The sequence below is a fragment of the Cygnus olor genome, chromosome 8 (genome assembly GCF_009769625.2).
Source record: "Cygnus olor isolate bCygOlo1 chromosome 8, bCygOlo1.pri.v2, whole genome shotgun sequence".
NCBI lineage: Eukaryota > Metazoa > Chordata > Aves > Anseriformes > Anatidae > Cygnus > Cygnus olor.
In genome coordinates, this window is record NC_049176.1 from 5,728,197 (window position 1) to 5,751,201 (window position 23,005).

Here is a 23,005-nt window from a genome sequence, read left to right on the forward strand (position 1 = left end):
CTGTGATAGTAATAGATAAATATTTCCTACATCAGAATGTTTTATCAAAATGTCAAGATCAGATCTACCTGGTTTGGATTTTAGTCTTGAACAACCTAAGGTTGATCTGTTTTGAGATGCGTGTGCCATCTTCTGGTAATATTGCCACATGCAACTTAAAAAAAAAATCTACTCTTCATAAACTTCTTTTCAGCATCTTGATTCCAGACATCATAATTGACCTTGATCGGTTTCATACTACAAGTTTAAATGTGACACAGTGAAGGCCTAATAACAGAAACATCAAGGTGATAAACAGAGAGCTGTGCACGATGAATTCTGTGAGAGGGCTTAACTGCTCCGGAAAAGACTATTAACTCAATCCTTTAAAGGCGGCTTTGATTAAAACTGATTTAAGCCAGTGGAAACCTGGAAAGCTGGCACACAAAATGATATTGCTTATTTCACTAAAAGGTAGCAGTCTCAATTAAAATGTATATATTCCAAATAGGTCTGTATATGATATGTAATAGATTCTTCAGTTTCAGTACACATACATGTACTAAGGAACACTGAACAGATATGGCCAAACATTTGTCATTTGACTTTAGGTTTTTGCGCAGGAAAGGAATAAGCAAGAATATAAGAGCTGATATTTGCCCGACCTATCATTAAAAAAAAAAAAAAAAAAAAAAAACACCTCTACCCTTTTACAAAGAAGGAAGATAGAATTCATCAAGCCCTTACAAACTGGATTACTGTTTGTGTCCCTCAGCTCAGTCCACCAAATATTCACCTAATCCATTTTCCAAATAGAGCTATGAAGACTTAGGGGTACAATGTTTGCAGAAGACAAGTGTGTACTTGTATACGCTCTTGGCTGTTCACGAGACATCCCTGTAATTAGATGTTACCTGAATACAGCATTCAAAGCACCTATCATTCCAAATCTGACAGATCCTCTTGATCCTCTAAATTGACCATGCTACAAAGCACACTGAAGAAGTAATGTTTCAAGAAGAGACTACACGGGAAGAAGCTCCGTGGTACAAAAACCTAACTACGCTAAACCATATAGTGAATTGTGGAGATTTTCTAATAGCAAACCAGTGCTACTATGCCCACTCTCAAACAGCTATGCTTACTTTATAACATATAAAGTATGGCAAGTTCATTTTCAAAAGTGAAACCATTCTAAATATTGTATTCAAGATTAATTTTAATTAATTCTAATAAATACTTCTAACTAGTATATTACTTTTAATAATCCATGTCTATCTTTTGTGGGAGAACAATCTCCCACAAGGGAAAGTTTAAGCAAGCTTTTTTTTTTTTTTTTTAATTATTCAGACAGAACCCTGTAAGTAATTCTTTTTTCCTTGAAACACAGCCTGCTATAGACTACATACCACTTCTCAATTCTGAGAATTATGGCTGCCTTTTCCTTTTATGCCTAGTCTCTCACCTGGACCAACTCTTAACAAACTCAAAAAAAATTGTAAGGTAGAATGCAACCATCCTCTCTAAGAAACAGTCATGGCTTACACATTTTATTTTTTTTTTTATTTTCAGAAAGCTGTAAAAATCCTGTTTCACAAACATCAATCAGTTCCAATAATACTAGCTTATTCCAAGCTGCCAATGATATTGTGAAAGATAAATGCAGCCTTTTAATTAACCATCTCTACATGCATGAAAAAGCAGATTTTTTTCATAACTGGGTCCACGTTGGCATTCACAATGATGGGGTTTTTATTTTTTCAAAAACAGAACAGTCAAAGATAGCAGTTTCAAATTACTGAAATTCAGCTTCTGGAAAGTTGCTAGATGCATATTATTTTCCCAACCAGCAGTTAACGAGAGACTGGATAAAGAAACAGGGCTAAATCTCCCTTTTTTGACACCTTAAATTCAACATCCTTGTACTTTTTGCCATTGTTGAATTTACTGACCTTTAAACTGGAATGTCACAGACATCTACCTAGAATAACATTTGGTTTTTACCAAGGCTGGGCATATGCTCATCTTGAAAAAGGCATTCATAAATTTTATTCTATTAAAAACAAAACAAAAAACAACCTTGCCCTAAATCTATGTCTGACACTATTATTCAGCATAACAACGTAGTTCTGTGTTATCAACTGTCCTTGAAGCTAGCAAAAGATTACCAAGAAGAGTCTAGTCATGATAGCTTCAACATCGTAATGGCAAACACACAATTAATTTTTCTTCATGAAGTTAACTCTTTTTTAGCACCTGATACTCCACCTCAAAATCTGAAGTGTGATTATGAATCTTTGTCAGAACCATTCATCTATCAGTAAGTGAGAGAGGTGCTGAGGGATACACAACTGGGAAGTTTAAGAATGATTTTGTGGTTATAGTTAGCATACAAAACATACCATTCTACAGCTATTAAAGTCAATGCTTTCATTACTTTAATTTAACTTTAAATGAGAAATCTGTGATCTAATTCTCTTCGTTTTCATGTTCAGTATTGAGCACCACAGCAGAACCATCACTGCTCAGTGTGACCTTCCCAGTAATAAGCTCGCGTAACTTCTCAAAGGTGCCACAAAGTCGATTCACTTTGGGAAAAGAAAATATTTTTCTTAGAGGTATATAAACCACACTTCCATTGGTAAGTGGCTTCATGTTTTTTTCAACAGCCAGTGTTTCAAGATCTTCTGAAAAACAGTTCACTGAACGTTGGAGTTGCAATTTTCTCTCAGTAGGATCATCATTATAGTTCTCCTGTTCTGACACTAAATGGTCCAGCAGACTTCGCTTAATGACATGTGCTGTGAACATAACTTCAGTGACCACTGCATTCTGCAGGTACTTCTCATCTTTAAGACTTGGATACACTGCTTTGAAGACCTTTACAACATGCAGGAACATACAAAACACTTATTACCACAGATTCAGATTTTAAACACTCACTTGTCAAAAAGCTTCTAAAATGCAAACCACTTTGATTCAGTCCTGTTTCATTTTTGGACTTTAAACATTTTCAGGTACTGAAAAACTAGACAATATGACTTGATTTTATCTATCACAACTACAACGGTGATTAGAAAAGGTAATAAATTAAAAAATAAAAATCAGGCTTTAATCTGCGAGTTGTACTTTTAAATCAGACCAGGTAAAGCCCTGCAATTCTTTAATTCCTTTTAGTCACTCTCTTCACACGTTACTGATCATGAGGCTCTGGTGACAGTTCCACAGCTACTTAGGTTCTAAATTAATCTAGAAACTGGGACTGCAAATATGCCTTTTATTCTGTTTTCAGAGCAAACCATTACAAGTTTCTCTCAGATGCGGAGAATGCTAAAAAACATTGTGACATCAAAAATCGTTGAACATGTTTTATGTTCTATGTTGAGCTATACTCCCAGAAGTTAAAGAAATCTGGTAGTCAACCTCATTCCCACTAGCTTACTAGTAACTGCTTTATACCAAAACACTACCAAACACTGCCACTGAAGTTGGAGTCTATAACAATTTCTTATTACTTTCTGATGAGATCTTGAACTGTTGATTTATTCCCACAAAATGGTTACACAACTACATAAAAATGTTGGATCTACACCAGTCCTAAGAGCATAGCAAGGGAACACAGAAGTGTGTCACTGAAACCAATGTCCCTCAGTCACAAAGAACTACGTGTACCTATCTAATCATAAAACAATCAGTCCAAAAAGGTCTTTTGTTGGTTTTGGTATTTTTTTGTTTGTTTTCTGAAAAACAGGTATACACAAACCTTTAACACAAAGCTTCAAACCATTTAGTGCTAAAAACAACAACAAAAAACAGGAAGATTTCCTGTGCACCACTAGAGAATGGGGTACCTCGCAAGATCCTATGACTTTGCAAAAAGCCCGAACCAGTTAGCTGAAAACCCTGAGGTTAGGGTGTTACAAACACTAGACAGTAAGGCCAACCACAGAAAACAGGTCTTGTCAATGCAAGCTCAGGAAAACGCCTTCCTTAAGTAATATATTTGACAAGGCTATGCACTTCTTCAAAACATACATTTTTAGAAACACTTATTCATGCTTTTTATTTTATACGCATCTGAAACAGTCTGTATCAGTGCCAACAGTCTTAACAGCCTTATGATAAAGTAAAAAGTGATTAGAGGAACAATTATAGTGTCAGAGTATACCTATAAGAAAGGAGAATTTTCATTTTAAGGATAACAGTCCGGTAAAACAAGAATAATTATCCATATTGCTATTTAGCAAATAATTGAGAAGTTAAAGGCCTTTGTACAATTAGAAACACAAATCGTAGACTCCGAGTTTTTTGAGGTGATTGGTGTCTGTTAACTGGAGCTAAGACCAGATAGCAACAGTAGACTACAGCAAGAACAGCTTCACCAGCAGGTCATAGGAAGTTTAATTCTATATTCCTCTTCCTAAAGGAAAAAAAGAATACTTACTGTTTTGTACGCTGCTTCAGTGGGTTTCTTAGACTGTGCTGGTTCACTGGTTTGAGGATATTTTTTAACAAACACGGCTATTTGGGTACAAAACCCAACATCCTCCATTCCTGTTGGGGGGTTCCCTACACCAGTAAATTCCACTGAGTAATCATAGCGTTTAGCAGCATCTAAAGCCCTAAGAAAGAAAACATGTTTTGATCATACTAAATATTCAGCTTTAATGCGATAAAGATGCATGCCCACAGATGACAGAATACATGCCTGAAGATAAGCACTATAAAAGCTTTTGCTGGATCAGAGCCATAATCATATTCCTACCAGTCTGAATCATTTAGTATCAGAAACTTAGGCAACCAAAACTTACTGTTGTATCTTGTTCAACCCTCTCATGGTTGCATGTTTTGCATCAAGTCTTTCGTTGTGCAACAATCCACTAAACCATCATTAACTTTATTGACTTTATTAACTTTATTGAAACCATTCTTCTATTGAAATTTTTATTTCATAAATCTGCTCACGTGCTATTACAGAAAGGCCCAGAGTAATTGAGTGCTTTGATTACACACCATACATAGCAGAACCCTTCTCTTTCCATGAAGCTTTTCTACAGCAGGGTATTACTATGTGAGAGGGCTTCTTTAGTACTTTACACTTGAAATGCATTAACTGTAATGATAATGCATAAAAAAGTTTAAATACTTTTTTGCAGAGCAGTTACAGTAAAAGCAAGCCAACTTATCATAAAACACAAAACCCACAGAGCATACTATTTACAACAGCCAAGAAACATTTCACCAAATCAGTAGGTGTCAAACTCTGAGAGCAAGCCACATATACAAACCACTCTTAATCTATATTCCTCTTTCACATTACTTAGCACTCAAAGTTGTCTGCATATGATTAGTAAACTCACCAACTTTGAAATTGTGCTCGGTCCCATTCAAATTTGTGGTCTTGATGCCTGAAAATTGTCACTCCTGGAAGCAAGGGGTTAAATTCGGAATTTGGAGTACTGATAACCACCATGGTTGGAGCCATGAAACCAAACACCACTTCAGGAAACTTCTCTAGCTCTGATTCTTCCAGGTGCTCTATCCTGCAAGCATACATTTACATATGTCCTTAAAAAAGGCCCTACTGCATTTTAATTTTCTTAGCCAGTCAAATTAAAAACAAGAAAAACACATAACCATACCTTGTAATTTTAAACCTAGGTCTGCAACATTAGCACTGGTAGTGTGGCTGACTGGCAACTTCAAGGGTTTTTTTTGTCTGAGTAGACCCCCTCTTGCATTTTGTACTCTTTTACACATCTTTTGCCACAATGAGCTAGCACCACTTGAATTTCTTGGTGTAATTAATTTAAGCACAAGTTAGAATATAGCACATTACGCTACTCCTCTGTTTGAGAGGTTTGATCAAGTCTTGTTTAGATTACGAACAAAATTCTTAAACCCTAATGAGTTCAGAAAAACACAGCATGTTGGCCTAATACTCACAATTCAATGCATGTTACCAAGTCAAAACCAAGCATGCAGGGATCTTCATGAGCAACTGAGCCGTGATGCAGTGTAACTGTTAGGGATCTTTCAGCTGGCTGCAAATAATCACCAGGAAGAGGATACAACCTATGCCTACAAAAGCATTAAAAACATGATACCATACAAAGGACCTTAGGACAAGATAAATTTTGCATGCAACTCTACTAGCAAATACCCTACCTAGATACTTCGTAAATCTCCAAAAAGTTAAATATTTACAGAACAACAACAACAAAAAAAAACATGTTTGATGACCATCTGCAATAGGACAGAAAGAGCAGAGGAATTAAGCCAGCAATTGTCCTTCAAGTTTACAAAAACTTGCAGTATATTCAAGGCACTTGCACCGAGAAGATACTGTAAATTCTGACAATAGCTCAACTCTAGAAACACAGTAAGTCTGTTTTAGACCTGCTTTACAGGATTTTGGGAGAAGTTATGAAGCAAGCATATTAACATATTTTTTCAAATTAAAAAAAAAGTAAAAAGAAGTGAAAGTAAAGTAAAATATATGTGCAAATTTAATTCTGAAATACTACATCAGAAAAAAAATACAAATAAACATTAAACTTAATAAAAGGCTTATTTTCTTCATTCTTGGGAAAGAGCAAATGACAGGGTCAGCATCTAGATCATACATATTCATTGAAACCATATCAAGTTTTGAACTGAAAACAGCTTTCAAGAGAAAAACTTTAGTGTTCCTCACAAGTCTGCCCCATGCCTCAAGCATCATATAAATTTCAAGTTTTAGAGCTTTATAAGTCAAACACAAAACACTGAGCTAGCCTTCCCATTTCAAATGGGTGAACGAAAATGACGGCACCACCACAGTGACCAGAAGCGTAACACGCCCATTTCAAAAAGATCAGTTTTGCATACAATTATCTGATGTGTGAGCATAAACTGAATAACAGCTACACACAAGGTATTTGTACCTTTCCAAACAGTGTATTTCTTAGATGTACACACCTTCATGGCCACTCCATGAGCATAGCCTTCTGCTGCACTAGGGGATGTTAAAGCCCAGCAATCCTCCCAGCAGATCTGACGCAGCGGCATCATAACCAATTAGCAATGGATAGCTCTCCATTTGCTAAGCTGGTATTTCTGCATTTACCCTCATTTTGAAATTACTGACAATAAATTATGTATCTTGCCAGTAGGTCAAACCAAACATAAGCCTTAAAAAAACACAATGCAAGAGCTTACATCTTCTCTTTCATCACACTTGCACAGATATCTAGCCCAGCTAACACTTCAATGCAATTGTAGGATTTCAGCATCCAGAGAAGTGTACAGTCTGCGCATCCTAGATCTGCCACCTGTAAATTAGATATTAGAAATATGGAGCACTTGCACATTAAATAATTTGAGACTTTCATAAATAATTCTGTATTTATAATCAAAATATTTTAATGATAAAATGTTTCACAATCCTAACTTCTAGCAGCCTTGACGAAGTTAAGAAAATGTTAAAAATAATATGAGGATCTTACAAGATGCTTAAAGGGGGTTGACCTTTTGTTATTACAGCTATAAAACAACATGTACATCATTCACTGACTCCAGACAATGCCTTCCACACAAAGGCATAATATCATACTCTAGTGATTTGAGGGAGTAAGTATTAAAGCTGTAGGCTCACCAGCCCCAGGATAGCTTGGAGGAGGAACAGGAGTCATCAATTAGACTTTTAGGTGGAGAAAAGTTAGCCTTACATAATCCTACACTGTTAATGTCACTTCTCATCTGAAAGCATCTATGCGAATGATGATGTAAACCCAATACTGTACGTGGACCTAAAAGCTTAAGGAAGTTTTTTAAAAAACAAAAACACTATGATGAAAGACACTTGAACCAAAGTCTTCCACATTAAATTACAACCAGAATGCTAACTACTCTCCAGGATAGGCTAAGGCATTTTTCTTGTTTGTATTTCCCCTTTTCCCATCAACTAGCATTAATTATATTAACTCCTGATAAAACAAACAAACAAGATCATAAGATTTCTCTTAAAGCAGTTCTGTTTTAACAACAGCTCCTCCAGTACTGTTGCTTGCTAATTAGTCACCGGATTACCTAGTCATTTCCCACCTTTCTGAGATACTTAATATATATTTTTTTCAAATTTATAATGCAAAAAGACAAAATATACCAACCTTCTTAGGTTTGTATTTTCCCACTAAGTCTTTAACAAACTGGTAACGTTGTTTGTACAGTGGTGGTGTGAATTTGATCACGCCAGTACACTGTTCTTCTTGAAAGTTCTTATCCATTGTATTTTGGTAAGTCTAAAATACTAAATAAACAAAAATATTTTCTTAAGTACTCTGTAATGTCAAAATACAGAATTTGCTGTCTTCAGTGGCAACAAATTCACAATTAAGCAGGGGAAGACCTGATCCCTGTTCTATTTACAGAATGACAAAAAAACAGGAATTAGCACAATTGGGCTGTAGCTGCCCCATCCACGTATAGTGATGTGAATAACCTTTTTATAAGGCAATCATATATTATATACATTTTTAAAAACGCAAGTTTCATAATTTATTGTGCTTCTCCATCCAGAACACGGACATCCTACATGGTGTTGACATGACTACAACATAAAGTCTTCTTTAACTTTTCTATCATGGACAGAAAAAAAAAATTCTCGCTCGGGTCAGTGCCTCCTTGTCCCTCACCTATTACATGTTTTCTCCTACTGTTCAGATGACTTTATATCCAGATCTCCGTATGCACAGCTCACTACAATTTGTGCAATGCAACAACCGGCAGGCAATACCTGGCATTACTCCAACACCGAAGAGGGCCCGTTGTGCTGGGCTTTAGCCTTTAGGTTTACCGTGGCCGTGACCTCCTTATTAATGCCTGCATTTTATACACATTATAAAACGATTCAGCATGGCACTGGAGTCTTAACTCCAACTCTCCCATCTTCGACAAAGACCTCTGCTTTAGCGCACGTGAACCCCACACAAGGATTCACCCCACCAACCCTACAAACCCGGCCCAGGCAGGCTGCTCCCTAAGGGCGGCGGGGCTCGGGCTCCGCTCAGCGCCCCCCGGGCAGCAGGCTGGGCCGAGGCTGCGGGCGCCCCCTGTGGAGGTGTAAAGGTCCCCGAACACGGCTGTGGATGCGTCTGTTCGTCTACGCACACTCAGCCTTCAGGGCAGTCGCCTTTACACGCTCGGGACCTCAGGACCTGGGGGCGCCCCTTGGGCTCCCCTCGCCGCCCGCCCTCGGGCTCCGTCCCGGGCCGCCTCAGCACCCGCCGCCCTCCCACCGGCGCCTCGCCCTCCATCTTCTCCCCTCACAGCCTCCCTCCATCTTCTCCCCTAACGCCCACCTCCCGCAGGCGGCGCAGGAGGGAGCCCCCGTTCGTGGAGAGGGGGCCAGGTGGAGCTCGTCCCTCAGGGAGCCGCCTGCGTGCGTAGCGAACCTGAAGGCAGGGAGGAATGGTGTTCCTGCGGCGTTAACGACCGTGCGGGGCGTTCCCCTAAGCCCAGGGTGGGGCTGCCTCCGACGGGGGGCTCAGGGCTGGGGGCTGCGACCTGGGGGAAGGAAGGGTCCTGCTGAGAAGATTTGCATTCACCGCGTTTGTTAATTAAATTACAGCACAGTTCAGTGCTTCCCGTTTCAGTTTTCAGGGGGTACTAGAAATAGATATTCATATATAAATATATAGGTATTCACCTGTGACGACTTAACCTTGAACCTTGGCTAACGTCTTTAAGATTTGCAGGATTTGGCCTAGACCGAGCGTACATAGTTAGCAGCAAGTTACCTGGGGTAGTGAATGGCTGGGAAAGTCATGCAAGGATACTTGAGAAAGGATTGTCTTGACAGCTCTTAAGGGATCTCAACTTAGTGGAAGGGGTCCCTTGGTTACCTTTGAGCAGCAGTAGCGGCCTCTTGTTCATAGTCACTTCTGGTGTGAGTAGCAGGTCTACAATTTTACAACTCCTTTCGTTATAACAGCTCAAGTGCTAACCACAGTATATGCAAGGCAGCCTGAGAGCTGGTAAGCCAAACAGAATTTGGATTGCAAACAGGCTTTAAATAAGTGCTGCACTATTACCAATCTCTAATCATACAGAAAATTTACTTTAAACGATATACAAAACCTGACCAATCATTTTTTGTAGGATTTTTCCTCCCAGAAGACTTAAAGACCCATACAGCCAAAGCTGGCCATGCATAGAAACACTTGCCTGGGCAGGAATTCCCATGAAATCCCTCTGATTAATCTAGTAAATTCATTTTACCTTTCAATTAAGTTTTGATTTTAGAAAACACACTGTAACAAGGACACGTGAGCAAGATGTGATAGGTTGATACTCAGAATGTCTGATGAAAGCTCTGTGTTTTATAACGCATTTGCTCTTTTTGGCTGTTATTATTTAGCCTTGAACCATCATTTAGTATCTCTGTTTCAATTTTACCATCTATAAACTGTACATAATATTTTTCTACCTCAGAGAGAGATTATATAGTTCATTATTAGTCTTGTGTTGCCTGGCTTAAATATTCTATAGATTCTGTTATTTATAATAATACATTATGAATTTGTACAATTTTCTAATAGTACTCCAAAATGTACTGCTGTTTGTGAATCCTTCAAAATTATCAGAAAATAAATTCCAGCAAAATTATGTGGGTTATTCTTATGAAATTAATTCTATTTGTACTACAAAGAAAGCAACAAATTATGTGGTTATAAATAAAGAAATGCATCTCACAGTAGAAATGCATTAATTAAGAAATCCTAAACTGCTGACATTTATTTAATGCAATTGGGATGAGAAAAACAACTGTGTACAGTTCCTGTACTTTCCCTTTAAAGTTGCAATACATATAATTAAATACAATAGCAAAAGAAAGCTAATGCAGTGCCGCTGCCAGAAGACACTAGTCCACACTGACATTTGACAGGAAAATCCACATATCGGTACTGTTTAATCTATCATTCAAGAGCTAACAATCATTCTGCTCAAACCAAATTTAAGGATGTTTTATGACTAAGTATTACCGTCTTTTTTCTCAACTTGAAGTAACAGATCATGCCTGTTCCAGAAAAATTCTCAATTAATCTATGTGAATGAGAAGTGAGGTCTTACACACATCACCATCATCTTCCTTTTTTGTAATTATATGTAATTCCTTACTCTTTGCAAGTCAAAATCACTTTCTTGTTGATTTTTTTTTTCTTTGGCTCTGATTCTGTATGAAGACCAGCTGGGATGCCTGAGGGAAGAAAACCTAATTTGAGGCAAATGGATTATAGGTTCCAGCTAAAGTTAAGCTTGCGGCATCACCACAAAAGAGGAACTGTATAAGAATTACAAAAATGATAACTTTTACAGAGGAAGAACATTGAGTTTTTGGAACATACTAAATATTGCAAGAGGAAAAGAGAAATATGTGAATAAACAATTGTGGTAATATAAATGATAACAAATGCAAGCTGTCTTGAAGTGATTATGCAAGAAAAATGAAGGACATGCTCAAAGAGTCAAGGCTATGCTAAACAAAAAAAAACCCCTCAGCTTCAAAGTAAAGTTACTACTCTATCTGTCTCCAGAATAAGATTACTTTATTGCTATGAAGATTCTATCTCAGAATTTATTTTGTGATTAGTTCTTTTAATTTTGTAGAAGATTAAGTGGATGTTTACTGCAGAAGCAATGATGATGATGACAGTAGAGTCCTGCAATTGTTGGAAATTAGATGACATGGAAGAGCAGGCCGAAGGGCGGCTGGTGAAGTTATTCTTAGAAAACAGGAATGAGAAGTCTAGATACCAGAGCAGGCAGTTTAGAGAAACTGTTAACTGCCGTGGTCTGATAATGCTTTTCTGCTATAGTATGAGCACTGCTCTAAGGTAGATTAAAAGACCAGAGTAATGAAGATGAAATACTGTTTCTCAGGTCTTGAATCTTCAGTGTGTAATGAAGAGTGAAGGTAGCATATTGCTATTTCCAGTGGTATTAATTTCCTGTTTTTTAAATTCAAAATCTAAATTGGTGTTAAATCGCAGCAGTGTAGAGAGGTGATTTCCATGGATGCTTCCATATCAACTTCTCCCTGCACTCATTTCATGACAAGTTGAGCAACCTGGATCTCATGTCTGTGTGTACAACCGAGTTTGTTTTGTTCCACCATGCACAGTTTGCAGTAACTTTGGTGGAATTTCAGTTTTGTTGCAGTCATTTGATGTTTGCAGTCTTTGCTATTCTCCTAAATCTTGCATTGTCTCCCTTTTGTTCTTAAGGTTAAAATATTAAACCCAAGTATGTGACTAGGTGGTGGTACGGTTTTTTTGCTTTTACAACAACATGCAATGAAAAAACTGTGGGAAACCCCAGAATAATAAGTTAAATATAACCTGACAATTTAAGTTGAATTTGTCTCTCAGATATTCCAGGCAAAACTGGAGAATTTTTTTGTTTCCTGTTACCAATTATCATAAAAGCGGAACATGATTCCTAAACCCAGCCATTTTGCCCTCCCAGATGGTTAAATGGCCGTGACTGTCGCGGCTCTCCCCACGGCGCTGTCACCAAATTCAGAGAGAGACGGGCGCTTAAGCTCAGCTCCGGGGGCTCCTGAGGCGGCGGGGCCCGCGCTCCCCGCCCTCCCCTCCCCGCTCCCGCTCTCCCCGGGCCCCTCCCTCCGGCGCCGCCGCGCTGCCCCGCGGGGATTGGCGGGCTCGGCCCCGGAAGGCGCAGGCGTCACTTCCGCGGGGGCCGCCATCTTGTCGGCAGTCGGCGGAGGCAGCGCCCGTCCCGTCCCGTCGCGGCCGCCCCGCAGGCCCCGCGCCGCCGCCATGGCCAACAACAGCCCCGCCGTGGGCGCCGGCAACTGCCAGGGGCAGCAGGCGGCCCAGCACCAGCCCGGCGCCGCGCCCCCGGGCCAGCAGCAGCTGCAGAGCGGCGCCCCGAAGCCGGCGGCCTCCGGCAAGCAGGGCAACGTGCTGCCGCTGTGGGGCAACGAGAAGACCATGAACCTCAACCCCATGATCCTCACCAACATTCTCTCGTCGCCCTACTTCAAGGTGCAGCTCTACGAGCTGAAGACGTACCACGAGGTGGTGGACGAGATCTACTTCAAGGTGAGGGGGCCGCCGCGGGGGGAGGCTTCGGCGGCCCGGGGGGGCCCTCTCGGCGGCTTGCCTCGTCCCCTGTTCCTCGTCCTGCGGCAGGGGGGCAGCAAGGCGCTTTTGTCGCGGACATGGGGAATCCAGAGTGTTGTTCTCTTGCTCTTCTAAAGGAGCTCTGTTTCCCGTACGAGTTGGGATTGCGGAGTTGTTCTGAAGAGGGCGGCCCGAGTCAGGGCGGAGGGGATGAAATGGCCGTCCGAGGTCTGCTGCCTCAGGCGCCGAGTCGAGAGGGGACCTGATCTTGCAGAAAGTACGGTCATGGTAGTAGGTGGTCTCAGCAGGAGCTTGCATGTGGCCTTCTTTCTCAGTTAGATCAGGAATTCCTCACTAGCTCTCTTTCCAGTCAAACCCCACTTCTTTACAGCGTTGCTCTTGGCATTAGGTTGGATGTGCTGGGAAAATAACCGTCAGTGCACCCCTGTCTCAGTTCTTGTTTTGTTACCAGGATTGAATCAGTTTTGCAGCGAGGCTTCCATCAAGCCGCTCTCCCAGGTAGAGGTATGCATAATTAATGCTCATCAACACAGCCTCATTTTTTTGTTCTGATAATGAGAGCAAAACTTAAATAATTCAGGTTGCTGTTTTCAGTCAGCTGTATGTAGGATATTATGGGGATTTTCTCTGAGGTATGTTGATTCTGCTCAGTAACGTTACTGTGTCACTAAACAGATTTCAGTCCTTTGAAAGAAAAAAAAGCATCCGTTTAACCAAGGCAAGTCAAGTCACCATAATTGTGAAAAATAACTCCTTGGAAATATTTTGAGATTTTTGACGTTGTTTGCATGCACTTATGAAGACAGTATGTTTTTCCGCAGAATGACAACATATCTCTGATTGGACTTTGGCACTTTGAGCAGACTACTTAATTTTTTTTAGTACTTTGAGTAACAGATTATAGAGAAAGCTTGTTAGTTAACTTAGCGCTTGCTGCATATGAGATAAAATATATTTGTTCTGTTGGAATGTAAAACAGCAAAGTTGATTTTTGCAGATGAGGTCAAGAGCTCAAAATTAGTTGAAGACATTTGGAGAAAATTTGAGAACATAACATTTGTTACATGGATCTTTTCAGATGAAGTCAAAAATACTTGATGTGATCTACCTTTATATTGGTAGTGCTCAACTGTAATAGTTCAGCTAGTTCTATTTGCTTGTCCTAGTGTTTCATTCCATAAGTGGCTTTATCTTAAATTGGAGAAGAACTTGGATATATCATTAAATATCAATATATTAATCCCTTATAAATAAGATTTGCTGAACTTGATAGTTACTTGATGCAAAAGTGCATGCTGAAGAGAATGCTCAGACCCTGACTTACTCATACATAGTAGATGTGAGGGAGAAAATGGCCCGATGGTTTAAGGTACTTAACTGATACTCAGAAGACTTCAGTTCTGCTTATATTTTCAGGTTCCTGAATCATGTTGAATAACTGACGGTCTCTCCCTTTTTTCTTCCTGTTTTTTTCTCCTTTTTTAATGAGCACAATATCCACTGTAGCACAAGTATTTTTAGGTGTATTTGTTTTAGGAACCAGAATAAATGGCTCACTTTAAAAAAATCAAACGTTGGGTGCTGGAGATGTAGGAAAAAAGTTCTAAATTAACACAGACAGCTAGTGGTAGGATCCATTATTGAAAATACAGATTCTTTGTAGATACTTAAATTAATTCACATGTAGTTCCAGTTTTCTGTTTATCTGTTTTAGTTCTGTATCTGCAAAATGGGTGACTTCTTTTGTTATTCCTGATCTTACATCTTTGTGCTCTTCCTCAGCTTCATTTAATCTGTGTACTTCCAACAAGTTGAGCACATGCAGTAGTCTTTGAAGGATCAAGACTTGTGTGATCAAAATGTAACTGTAATTTAAGAAGGAAAAATTGGGAACTACTATTGTGATAGTGTCACACTTAATGCTTTTACAGGATATGAAAAGTACTTTTTAGTTTGAGGCAAAACCAAGTAATTTGAAGGGTATGCACTATTATTTATGTAGCATTTCTGAACTTCTCACATGATGCTAATAACATGGGAAGTTGTAGATTTCAAATTATGCAGTATTGGCATCTCTCATCTTTCCCATTTGGATAAGACAGCAGCTGTCAAAAACAGTTCAGGAGCTTTCTTTGTCCATTAGTATCTCTAGGATTTCAAGTGATTGTGTATGTACTTAGCTTTAATTTCTACTGTTAAACAACTGTAATATCTCAACTACGGTGCATCTTGGCCACACGCCTTTATCCCCAGTCTAGCATAATACAACTGTATGCTGTGCACTTTTTTTCCTGCTTTTAAATTGTGTTTAGGAAGTCTACTTGTTCATTAACAGATGTTTCTTCTCTCAATTTCACTATTTCAAACATAATTTAGGCAGTCTTATGATTTTTAACTTGACTTTTATTGTCATATTTAAGGAATGATGGCTAACTATGTTCTTGCACTCTAAATGCATCTCAAAAGAAGATTTGAATTGGGCAAACTTTACTCCTTATTACATAGGAAGCATTTTACCTAGGATTTTTCATTGCAGTCTTCAAGATCATCATCTACGGGATCATCATCGTAGTCTACAAGAAAAATAACATCAGCCTTTTAGATTAAAACACTATGTTATAGGCATCTTCATTTTTTTCTAATTGTAGGTAATGCTCAGAACAAATTTCTAGTTAAGCTCACTGCATAAATGAGATTTATGAATAAGAGACTAGATTTTTGTCAACAGCAGGTATCACTGAACTTGAGACAGTTTAAATAAAGGTCGTTTAGTCACCGCTGAAAATAATAATGATATGTTTTAGTCATGGAGTATTTGAAACTGGAGTATAGAATAAGACACTTGCTTTGGTAACTGTTTTTACTTCATCCATGATTTGGGGTTATCGTTTTTTAATGTAATTTAAAAAGCCAAATGCTCTGCTTTAGTGACAGAGCAGACTTGGTTTTGAGTTTGTCTTCTAACAAGCTATTCAAGATTGATTTAGGAAACCCATTGTCTAAATTAGGTTTGTATAGGCAGCTAAACATTATGGAGGTTATAATTGTCACTTTCTTTCTTTTGTTCCCCCCACCCTTTCAGGTTACACATGTTGAACCATGGGAAAAGGGGAGTAGAAAAACAGCAGGCCAGACAGGAATGTGTGGAGGGGTAAGTAGAAGTACGTGCCTTCTTAAGTTTTTCTGTGTCTGGTAGAATACGTTTCCCAAGCATAGCTGAAACTTCTTGTATGTTGCTTGTTGGCTAAGTCCCTACATGTAAAATGATTTATTACAAAGAGTTGATGTATTCCCCTTGCTTCCAGAGGAGCTGAAACTGGAGGCAAGTAGTGTTACATTTTTCACATAATTCTGTTTGTAGATTCAGAATTTATCCTGTATTAGTTATCATATGTTTGTAGATACCGGATAAAGATTTTGTGGCTTCCTGTATCATCACTTACTTTTTTTTTAAAGGTCCGTGGTGTTGGAACTGGAGGAATTGTGTCTACTGCCTTTTGTCTGCTCTACAAATTATTTACACTGAAGCTCACCCGTAAGCAAGTGATGGGCCTTATAACTCATACAGACTCTCCATATATTAGGGCTCTTGGATTTATGTATATTAGGTAAGTGTCAATACAGTCAGCTAATGACAAATTCACTATACAGAAAGCTGCATTAAAGTTTTTGCATTCTTTTTGTACTTAAAGGTACACACAACCACCTACAGATCTATGGGACTGGTTTGAATCCTTTCTTGATGATGAAGAGGTATGTCGACAAGGGTAATAATTTGTTTTCTTTTGTTTCTTTTCGTATAACTACTTTAGGATTAAAGACTGATAAGTTTTGCTGTAGTTTGAATGCTGCAAATAATATTATGTTATTGTATTCTTTCATTAAATAACGCAGAAAGCAGACCAGAGCTGGGACCTGGGTCTTTTTGCTTGGATTTCCAAGATGTAAAGGAATTTTCAATTGATGAGGATGTTTTTGTGTCAAATACCACGATGCCATGCAAAACAGGTTTATTAAATCAGAATGTGGGCGGTAGGCTGAGTGTGGGTTCTGTACACTTTTTTCAAGACAAAATCATTATATTTAAACAAGGTATAGTAAGTACTGAGTGCTAAATTTGTCTTTCCTGTTTATTACTGGGACAGGGGGAGTTGGTATTCAGGTAAAGAGTGGAAAGTATGTAGTAGAAACCAACATTCACCTTAGAATAAGATGAAATTACCAAAAAATCTCTCTGGCAATTGCTTTTATGTTTTGGGATAAGTAAAGGCAGCATTTCTGGGGAGGAGTAACAAACAACTGCTGCGTTAAGTGATGTTATTAACCTTACTGTCTTTGCTAAGGGGGCACTAAAAAGCAACATGAGTTGATAACTTAAAAAATGCAGTAAAGAAGGTGGCATTATTATGCAGTAGGACAGGATAATGCCTTTAGTCCTATTTACTGTTCGGAGAAAAGGACAAGGAACTTGTGGATGAGGTTTCAAGGTAGATAGTTACATAGTGTGGCGATTTGTATTTATTTAACAGGTTTAAAATTGCATCCCAGGTCTAGGAATTGGACAGGCAAAATCATTTGCCCTCTTCAGTGTGACAGTAGGCATCTACTTCAAGAAACTTCCCATGTAGTTGCGAATGATATCCAAATACTTGTATTAAAATGTGTTAATTATACCTGTATCTGACTGCAATACAGTGTATTTAAACAGCTTCCGTCATGTTAAGTTTCAAAAACAATGTGCAAAGGTAGCAGTTATTTCAGGTAACTTTGTATTACTGTATGTTTATAACAAAATCAAAATAATTTAAATCTTGATTGCATAGCTGTGATACCCTCCTTCTCCCCTAGGTGGAGCTAGTTATTATGAACTCTTCTCTGCAGTGCTGCATTAAACTTTACCAGGAAGATTGGTTTTCGGGACATACTTGTTTGTTGTTGAAAACATCCCATTGGAATGCTGTTTTTTGGAATTAGTGTTTCTTTCCCAGCTGCTTTCAGTAGCATTGCATTATGTAGGAAAAGGTGCTTTGGGGCTGTTTTTCTTAAGTTTCTTACCACTCCTGGTCAAATTACAGGATGAAGCCAACTTATCTATAAAATTATTTAAACCTACAGGATTCTTTTTTTTCTGGTTCTTAAGTATATGGAAGCAGTTCATCTTTTCTCATGCTGCTGTGAAAAGGAAAAACTTCCCAGGGTTTCTTTCAAAATGCTTCTTATGTTTATTTTGTTTAACTGTACGTACTCTCCAGGTGCTACGTTTAACTCCTTTTTTTCTTCTTTAGATCTCTGCAGCGATTATATTTGGAAATACTGTATATCTGAACACTTAAATGTGTGTGAGTGCAAGCAGTTTTACATTTAGATTTTCTCTTCCTGTTTAGATAACAAATCTCACTTTCCTTGTGTGCTTGCACTATAGGTTTGGGACTGACAATAGCTGACTAACATGTCCTGAGCTGTGAGAGGGCATAGCAAGAAGGCCTTCATGCGGTAATGACCCTTTTCAGAGACAATGGTCATCATGGATTATGCGTTTCCAATTATTTGTTCATTTATTTATTTTTTTACATATTTCTAAATTAGAAACCTCACTGCTTCATGGCAGTTGGTTTGCTATTGCTTCCAATTTTGTTAGGATGCCATTTTGTACTACAGATTTTTCTATGATCATTTTCAGATAGGCGATGATGCATTTCTTAAATGATTTAGGCCACAGGGTTGGGTATGATGGTACGCAGTTGTGCATCCACAAAATGAAGTATTAAATGTAGTTTGAGAGGACTTCTCAACTTTGTGGCATTTATATAAAACACAGGATCATACCATGTAACCAGACTGCGTAAGGGGATTTTGTCTTAATCTCTTCATTGACAGTCCCTTACCACCCAGATGGCTGCAGGATTAGTGTGTTCCTGCATGCATTTGTATTAAGTCCCAGGCCCTATCTGTAACATACTGCCAAATGCAAAGGGTACAGAGTTTGGAGTTTTCTAAGGAAATGTATTAGAATAAAAGACAAGTAAACTTTCATAATCATGAGACTTCAAGAGGGCAGTAATGTAGCAGCATTTTTTTTGAAAGTCAGTAAAGAATATTTTTGACCATCAGAATATTTCTTGTTTGTATTTTGTAGGACTTGGATGTGAAGGCAGGTGGGGGCTGTGTTATGACCATCGGGGAGATGCTTCGTTCCTTCCTCACTAAGCTGGAATGGTTTTCCACGTTGTTTCCAAGAATTCCTGTGCCAGTCCAGAAAACTATCGACCAACAAATTAAAAGCAGACCCAGAAAAATCAAGAAAGACGGCAAGGAGGGAATGGAAGAAATAGACCGGCATGTAGAACGTAGACGTTCAAGGTCATATGCATGTTATTTTTAAAATTAACGTTGAAATTTCAATATTGAATGACTTACTACCAGAAATGTCTTTTTTCAATGAGATGAGTTTCAGGGCAGCAGCCCAAACTGTTTATGGATGCTAATGGATAAGATCAGATGATATTATAGTATTTGCGGGATAATTGGTATTTAAGATTAAATATAGGCTGTGTATGTGAAGTACAAAATGGAAAGTAAAGAGGTTCCCCCTGCATTTAAAAGCGTGTGTTTCTTACTGAATATCTTTTTTTTTAAAGGTCTCCAAGGCGATCCATCAGTCCCAGGAGGTCTCCCAGAAGATCCAGAAGCAGAAGTCATCATCGGGAACCACATGGATCATCTAGCTTTGACAGAGAACTAGAACGAGAAAGAGAACGGCAGAGATTAGAACGTGAAGCTAAGGAGAGAGAAAAAGAAAGGCGGAGATCTCGAAGTACTGATCGCACACTAGAACGGAGACGAAGCAGAAGCAGAGAACGGTACAGAAGCCGTAGTCGGAGTCGTGACAGGAAAGGAGATAGACGAGACAGGGACAGGGAACGAGAGAAAGAAAATGAACGCAGCCGGAAAAAAGAGAGAGATTATGATAAGGAGAGAGGTAGCGAGAGGGAAAAAGATAGCGATCGGTCTAGGGAAAGATCAAAAGAAAGGAGAAGTAAGGGTGATACAGAAGAGAGAAGACACAAGGATGACAAAGATGACAAGAAACACCGGGATGATAAGAGGGATTCCAAAAAAGAGAGAAAACATAGTAGAAGTCGAAGCCGGGAAAGAAAGCATAGGAGTAGAAGTCGAAGTAAGAATACAGGTAAGCGCAGCAGAAGCAGGAGCAAAGACAAATCAAGTAAACATAAAAGTGAAAGTAAAGAGAAATCAAATAAACGAAGTAGGAGCAGAAGCAGAGGAAGAACAGATAGTGTCGAGAAGTCCAAAAAACGAGACCACAGTCCCAGTAAAGAAAGATCTAGAAAGCGTAGTAGAAGCAAAGACCGTTCCCACAAACATGATCCCAGTGATAGCAAGGACCATTCGGACAAACACGATCGTCGAAGGAGCCAAAGTACAGAGCGAGAGAGCCAAGAAAAGCAACACAAAAACAAAGATGAGACTGTGTGAACTCTTTCAGAAGTGGATCACATTGAATCCTATAAATGTTTGATTAAATCCTGCTTATTTTTTCTTAAAGTTGAGATTGTGCAGTAGTTGATGAGCACTCTTCTCCAACCTCCCTCTAGGCTGCAGATTGTCATTTCCTATTTTGGGTAGGGAAGTGCCTTTGTAAACCCATTCAACACATTGACGGTTTCAAACCATTTGTTTAGTTCAATTCGTAATGCAGAGATTGTTCTTGCATTTTTATTGTTCAGATGTTTCTGAAATGTACAGTCTGTACATATGTCCTGAAAATGTTTTAATTCCTTTGGCATGGTTGCCATGTTGGTTAAATTTGTATGAGGCAATAAACTGCCACTAATTCTACTTGCATTTTGTAGACGTGGAATTATGGTTTGTATCCTGAAGTTAGCATGGCTGTGCTTTACATAATAGTATGGCTATTTTAGGGATGGATCTTGAATGTGTATTATAGCTGAGATATTTATGTGCATACAACGTACACGGAGGGCTGCAGATTTAGAATAACATTTATGTCCACTGTACCTGCTGTTTTCAAAAGCTTTTAAAATGTATTATGTTGTTGATCACCGCTGGTGTTAAACTGAGAGTGGACTTTGAAGGAGATAGTGGTTTTGATGCGAAGATTTTAGATTATGTTGGGGCTTGTTTAGTAATCCTTTAGAAAGGCTACCTCAAGCAGACACTGTAAAGGTTGATGGATGAGTACCGTAGCCATCTATGCATTTTGTTTGGAAAAAAAAATCATGTAAGCTTCCAGTTTTTTTAAACAGTTTATCCATTTGTGTGGTCTTTTAATGTTTTTAATCAGCAGCTGCACTCTGTCATTTATGGTAATCCTGGGCTAATAAAGGCATTTGAGATGGGAAGAGGGAGGTAGGAGGAAGAAGATCATTACAAAAGATTTCAGTTTCAAGCTTCCAAAGCATTTTTCTAAGTGTAAACATTTAAAATAAGAATTATCTGATAGTGTCCTTTTTTAAGTCATATTTTCTACAAATAGGAAGATTGCAGTTTGTGCTGAACGTTTCATCTGGCAGATTTTTTTTTAAACAGGTTGTTAAAAGCAAAAACCAAAATGCATTATAGGGAAAAACAAAATCCATTTCATTAAAGTCCAGGTTTATTTGATAGATTATTCTGACTTGTATACTAAGTGAGGAGAACCATCTGGAATAAACTCTCAATTAATTCCTTTGTATTGGGTCTCAGCTTTTCCCTGCATGCTTATTGCCAGTTGAGAAGTATTTGTGTTCCTCCATCTTTCATTTTAAACCAAGTGACACTATGAATAAGGCCTTTTATGTAATAGGTACCTTATGTAGAATATGTAACTAACAAAGAAATGGAGTAGCCCAGGAAATGGGAAGAACGTGCGGGTGACTTAAGTTATGGTCCTGAAGTGACATGAAGGTAGGAATAAATTGATGTTTATGACTTTTTTGCTTCTGTCTGATGCAGGTCATCGAGGTATAATATACTGAAATATTAATGGTTTTTTGACCATTTTCCTGAGTATTCACTAACTTAATATCTATCTTAAATCCTACTGTAGTAAAACAATTCTTATGTTGTCACTAATCCTCCATGAGGAGAAAAAACAACAAAAAGTGCTTGATTTCTAATAATACCATTCATTCTGTAGGAGTTAAGGAAGCAAAAATTACAAACTCAATTTTTTCTTCCTCTCTGCACTTAGTGCTTTGCGAGGAGTTAGTCTTTCGTCACCATGATCAGCAGTCTGAGAAATGTCGATAATGAGGTTGTTCAGGTGGTGTTATGTTTTTATCTGAATTGAAAATCTGAGCTTGAAACTAAGTATATCCTTCAACAAGTTATTTCATTGCAGTGTTCGAACTTGCGTTTAGTGGCAGAGGAGAAAAGCTATGTTGGCCATTCAAGAAATACCTTGACTAGTAGATGATAACTAACTTTGCAGTCCACCAGGAGAGTCTGGAAGGATCTCTTCAAAACAATGAGGACAGCTTTGATGTGTATGGAACACCTTATCTGCCACTGGAGGGCTTGTAAGCTTTTAACCTTCAGCCTATGAGTTTCTGAAATAAGTGTATTCTGTGGCAGAGCAGCTGTAAAGCAAGTGTTCATTATACCAGGGAAAATTAATTACTGATTTCCACTTATGTCTTGAGTGCTTCTCTTTTCCCATTGCTGGGAGTTATGGTGAAGGATTGGTTTATTTGCAGACAAAATCCAGATACATGAGAAACTATCTCCTTAAAGTGGATAGAGCTGTCTTACTATAATGACAATAGTGAACATTTTGATACAGCTTGTGCAAAGGCCAGCCCGTGCCAGTGTCTCTTACAAATGCAATAATTTGAGGATTTTGCCTTTTTTCAATA

The 23,005-nt window shown here is 38.6% G+C and overlaps 2 protein-coding genes across 4 annotated transcripts; one reads left to right on the forward strand and one right to left on the reverse strand.

Annotated features, from left to right (window-relative positions):
- Window positions 1-1,231: 1,231 nt before the first annotated feature.
- HENMT1 (HEN methyltransferase 1) lies at window positions 1,232-9,330 on the reverse strand. Of its 3 annotated transcripts, none has more exons than XM_040566170.1 (7): window positions 9,321-9,330; window positions 8,130-8,261; window positions 7,180-7,292; window positions 5,926-6,060; window positions 5,340-5,522; window positions 4,424-4,601; window positions 1,232-2,859 (listed from the first exon to the last, which is right to left on the reverse strand). In XM_040566170.1, the coding sequence occupies exons 2-7, from the start codon at window positions 8,244-8,246 to the stop codon at window positions 2,449-2,451; spliced, it is 1,137 nt and encodes a 378-aa protein (XP_040422104.1). In that variant the 5' UTR covers window positions 8,247-8,261; window positions 9,321-9,330; the 3' UTR covers window positions 1,232-2,448. The 3 variants fall into 3 exon arrangements, with proteins under 3 accessions (XP_040422104.1, XP_040422102.1, XP_040422103.1); XM_040566168.1 differs by lacking the exon at window positions 9,321-9,330 and adding an exon at window positions 9,130-9,242; XM_040566169.1 differs by lacking the exon at window positions 9,321-9,330 and adding an exon at window positions 8,756-9,080.
- Window positions 9,331-12,406: 3,076 nt separating this feature from the next.
- Window positions 12,407-21,834, forward strand: PRPF38B (pre-mRNA processing factor 38B). Its single transcript, XM_040566165.1, has 6 exons — window positions 12,407-13,085; window positions 16,210-16,278; window positions 16,584-16,735; window positions 16,820-16,880; window positions 19,264-19,487; window positions 19,766-21,834. Exons 1-6 carry the CDS (start codon window positions 12,495-12,497, stop codon window positions 20,622-20,624), a joined length of 1,956 nt encoding a protein of 651 aa, XP_040422099.1. The 5' UTR covers window positions 12,407-12,494; the 3' UTR covers window positions 20,625-21,834.
- Window positions 21,835-23,005: the final 1,171 nt, after the last annotated feature.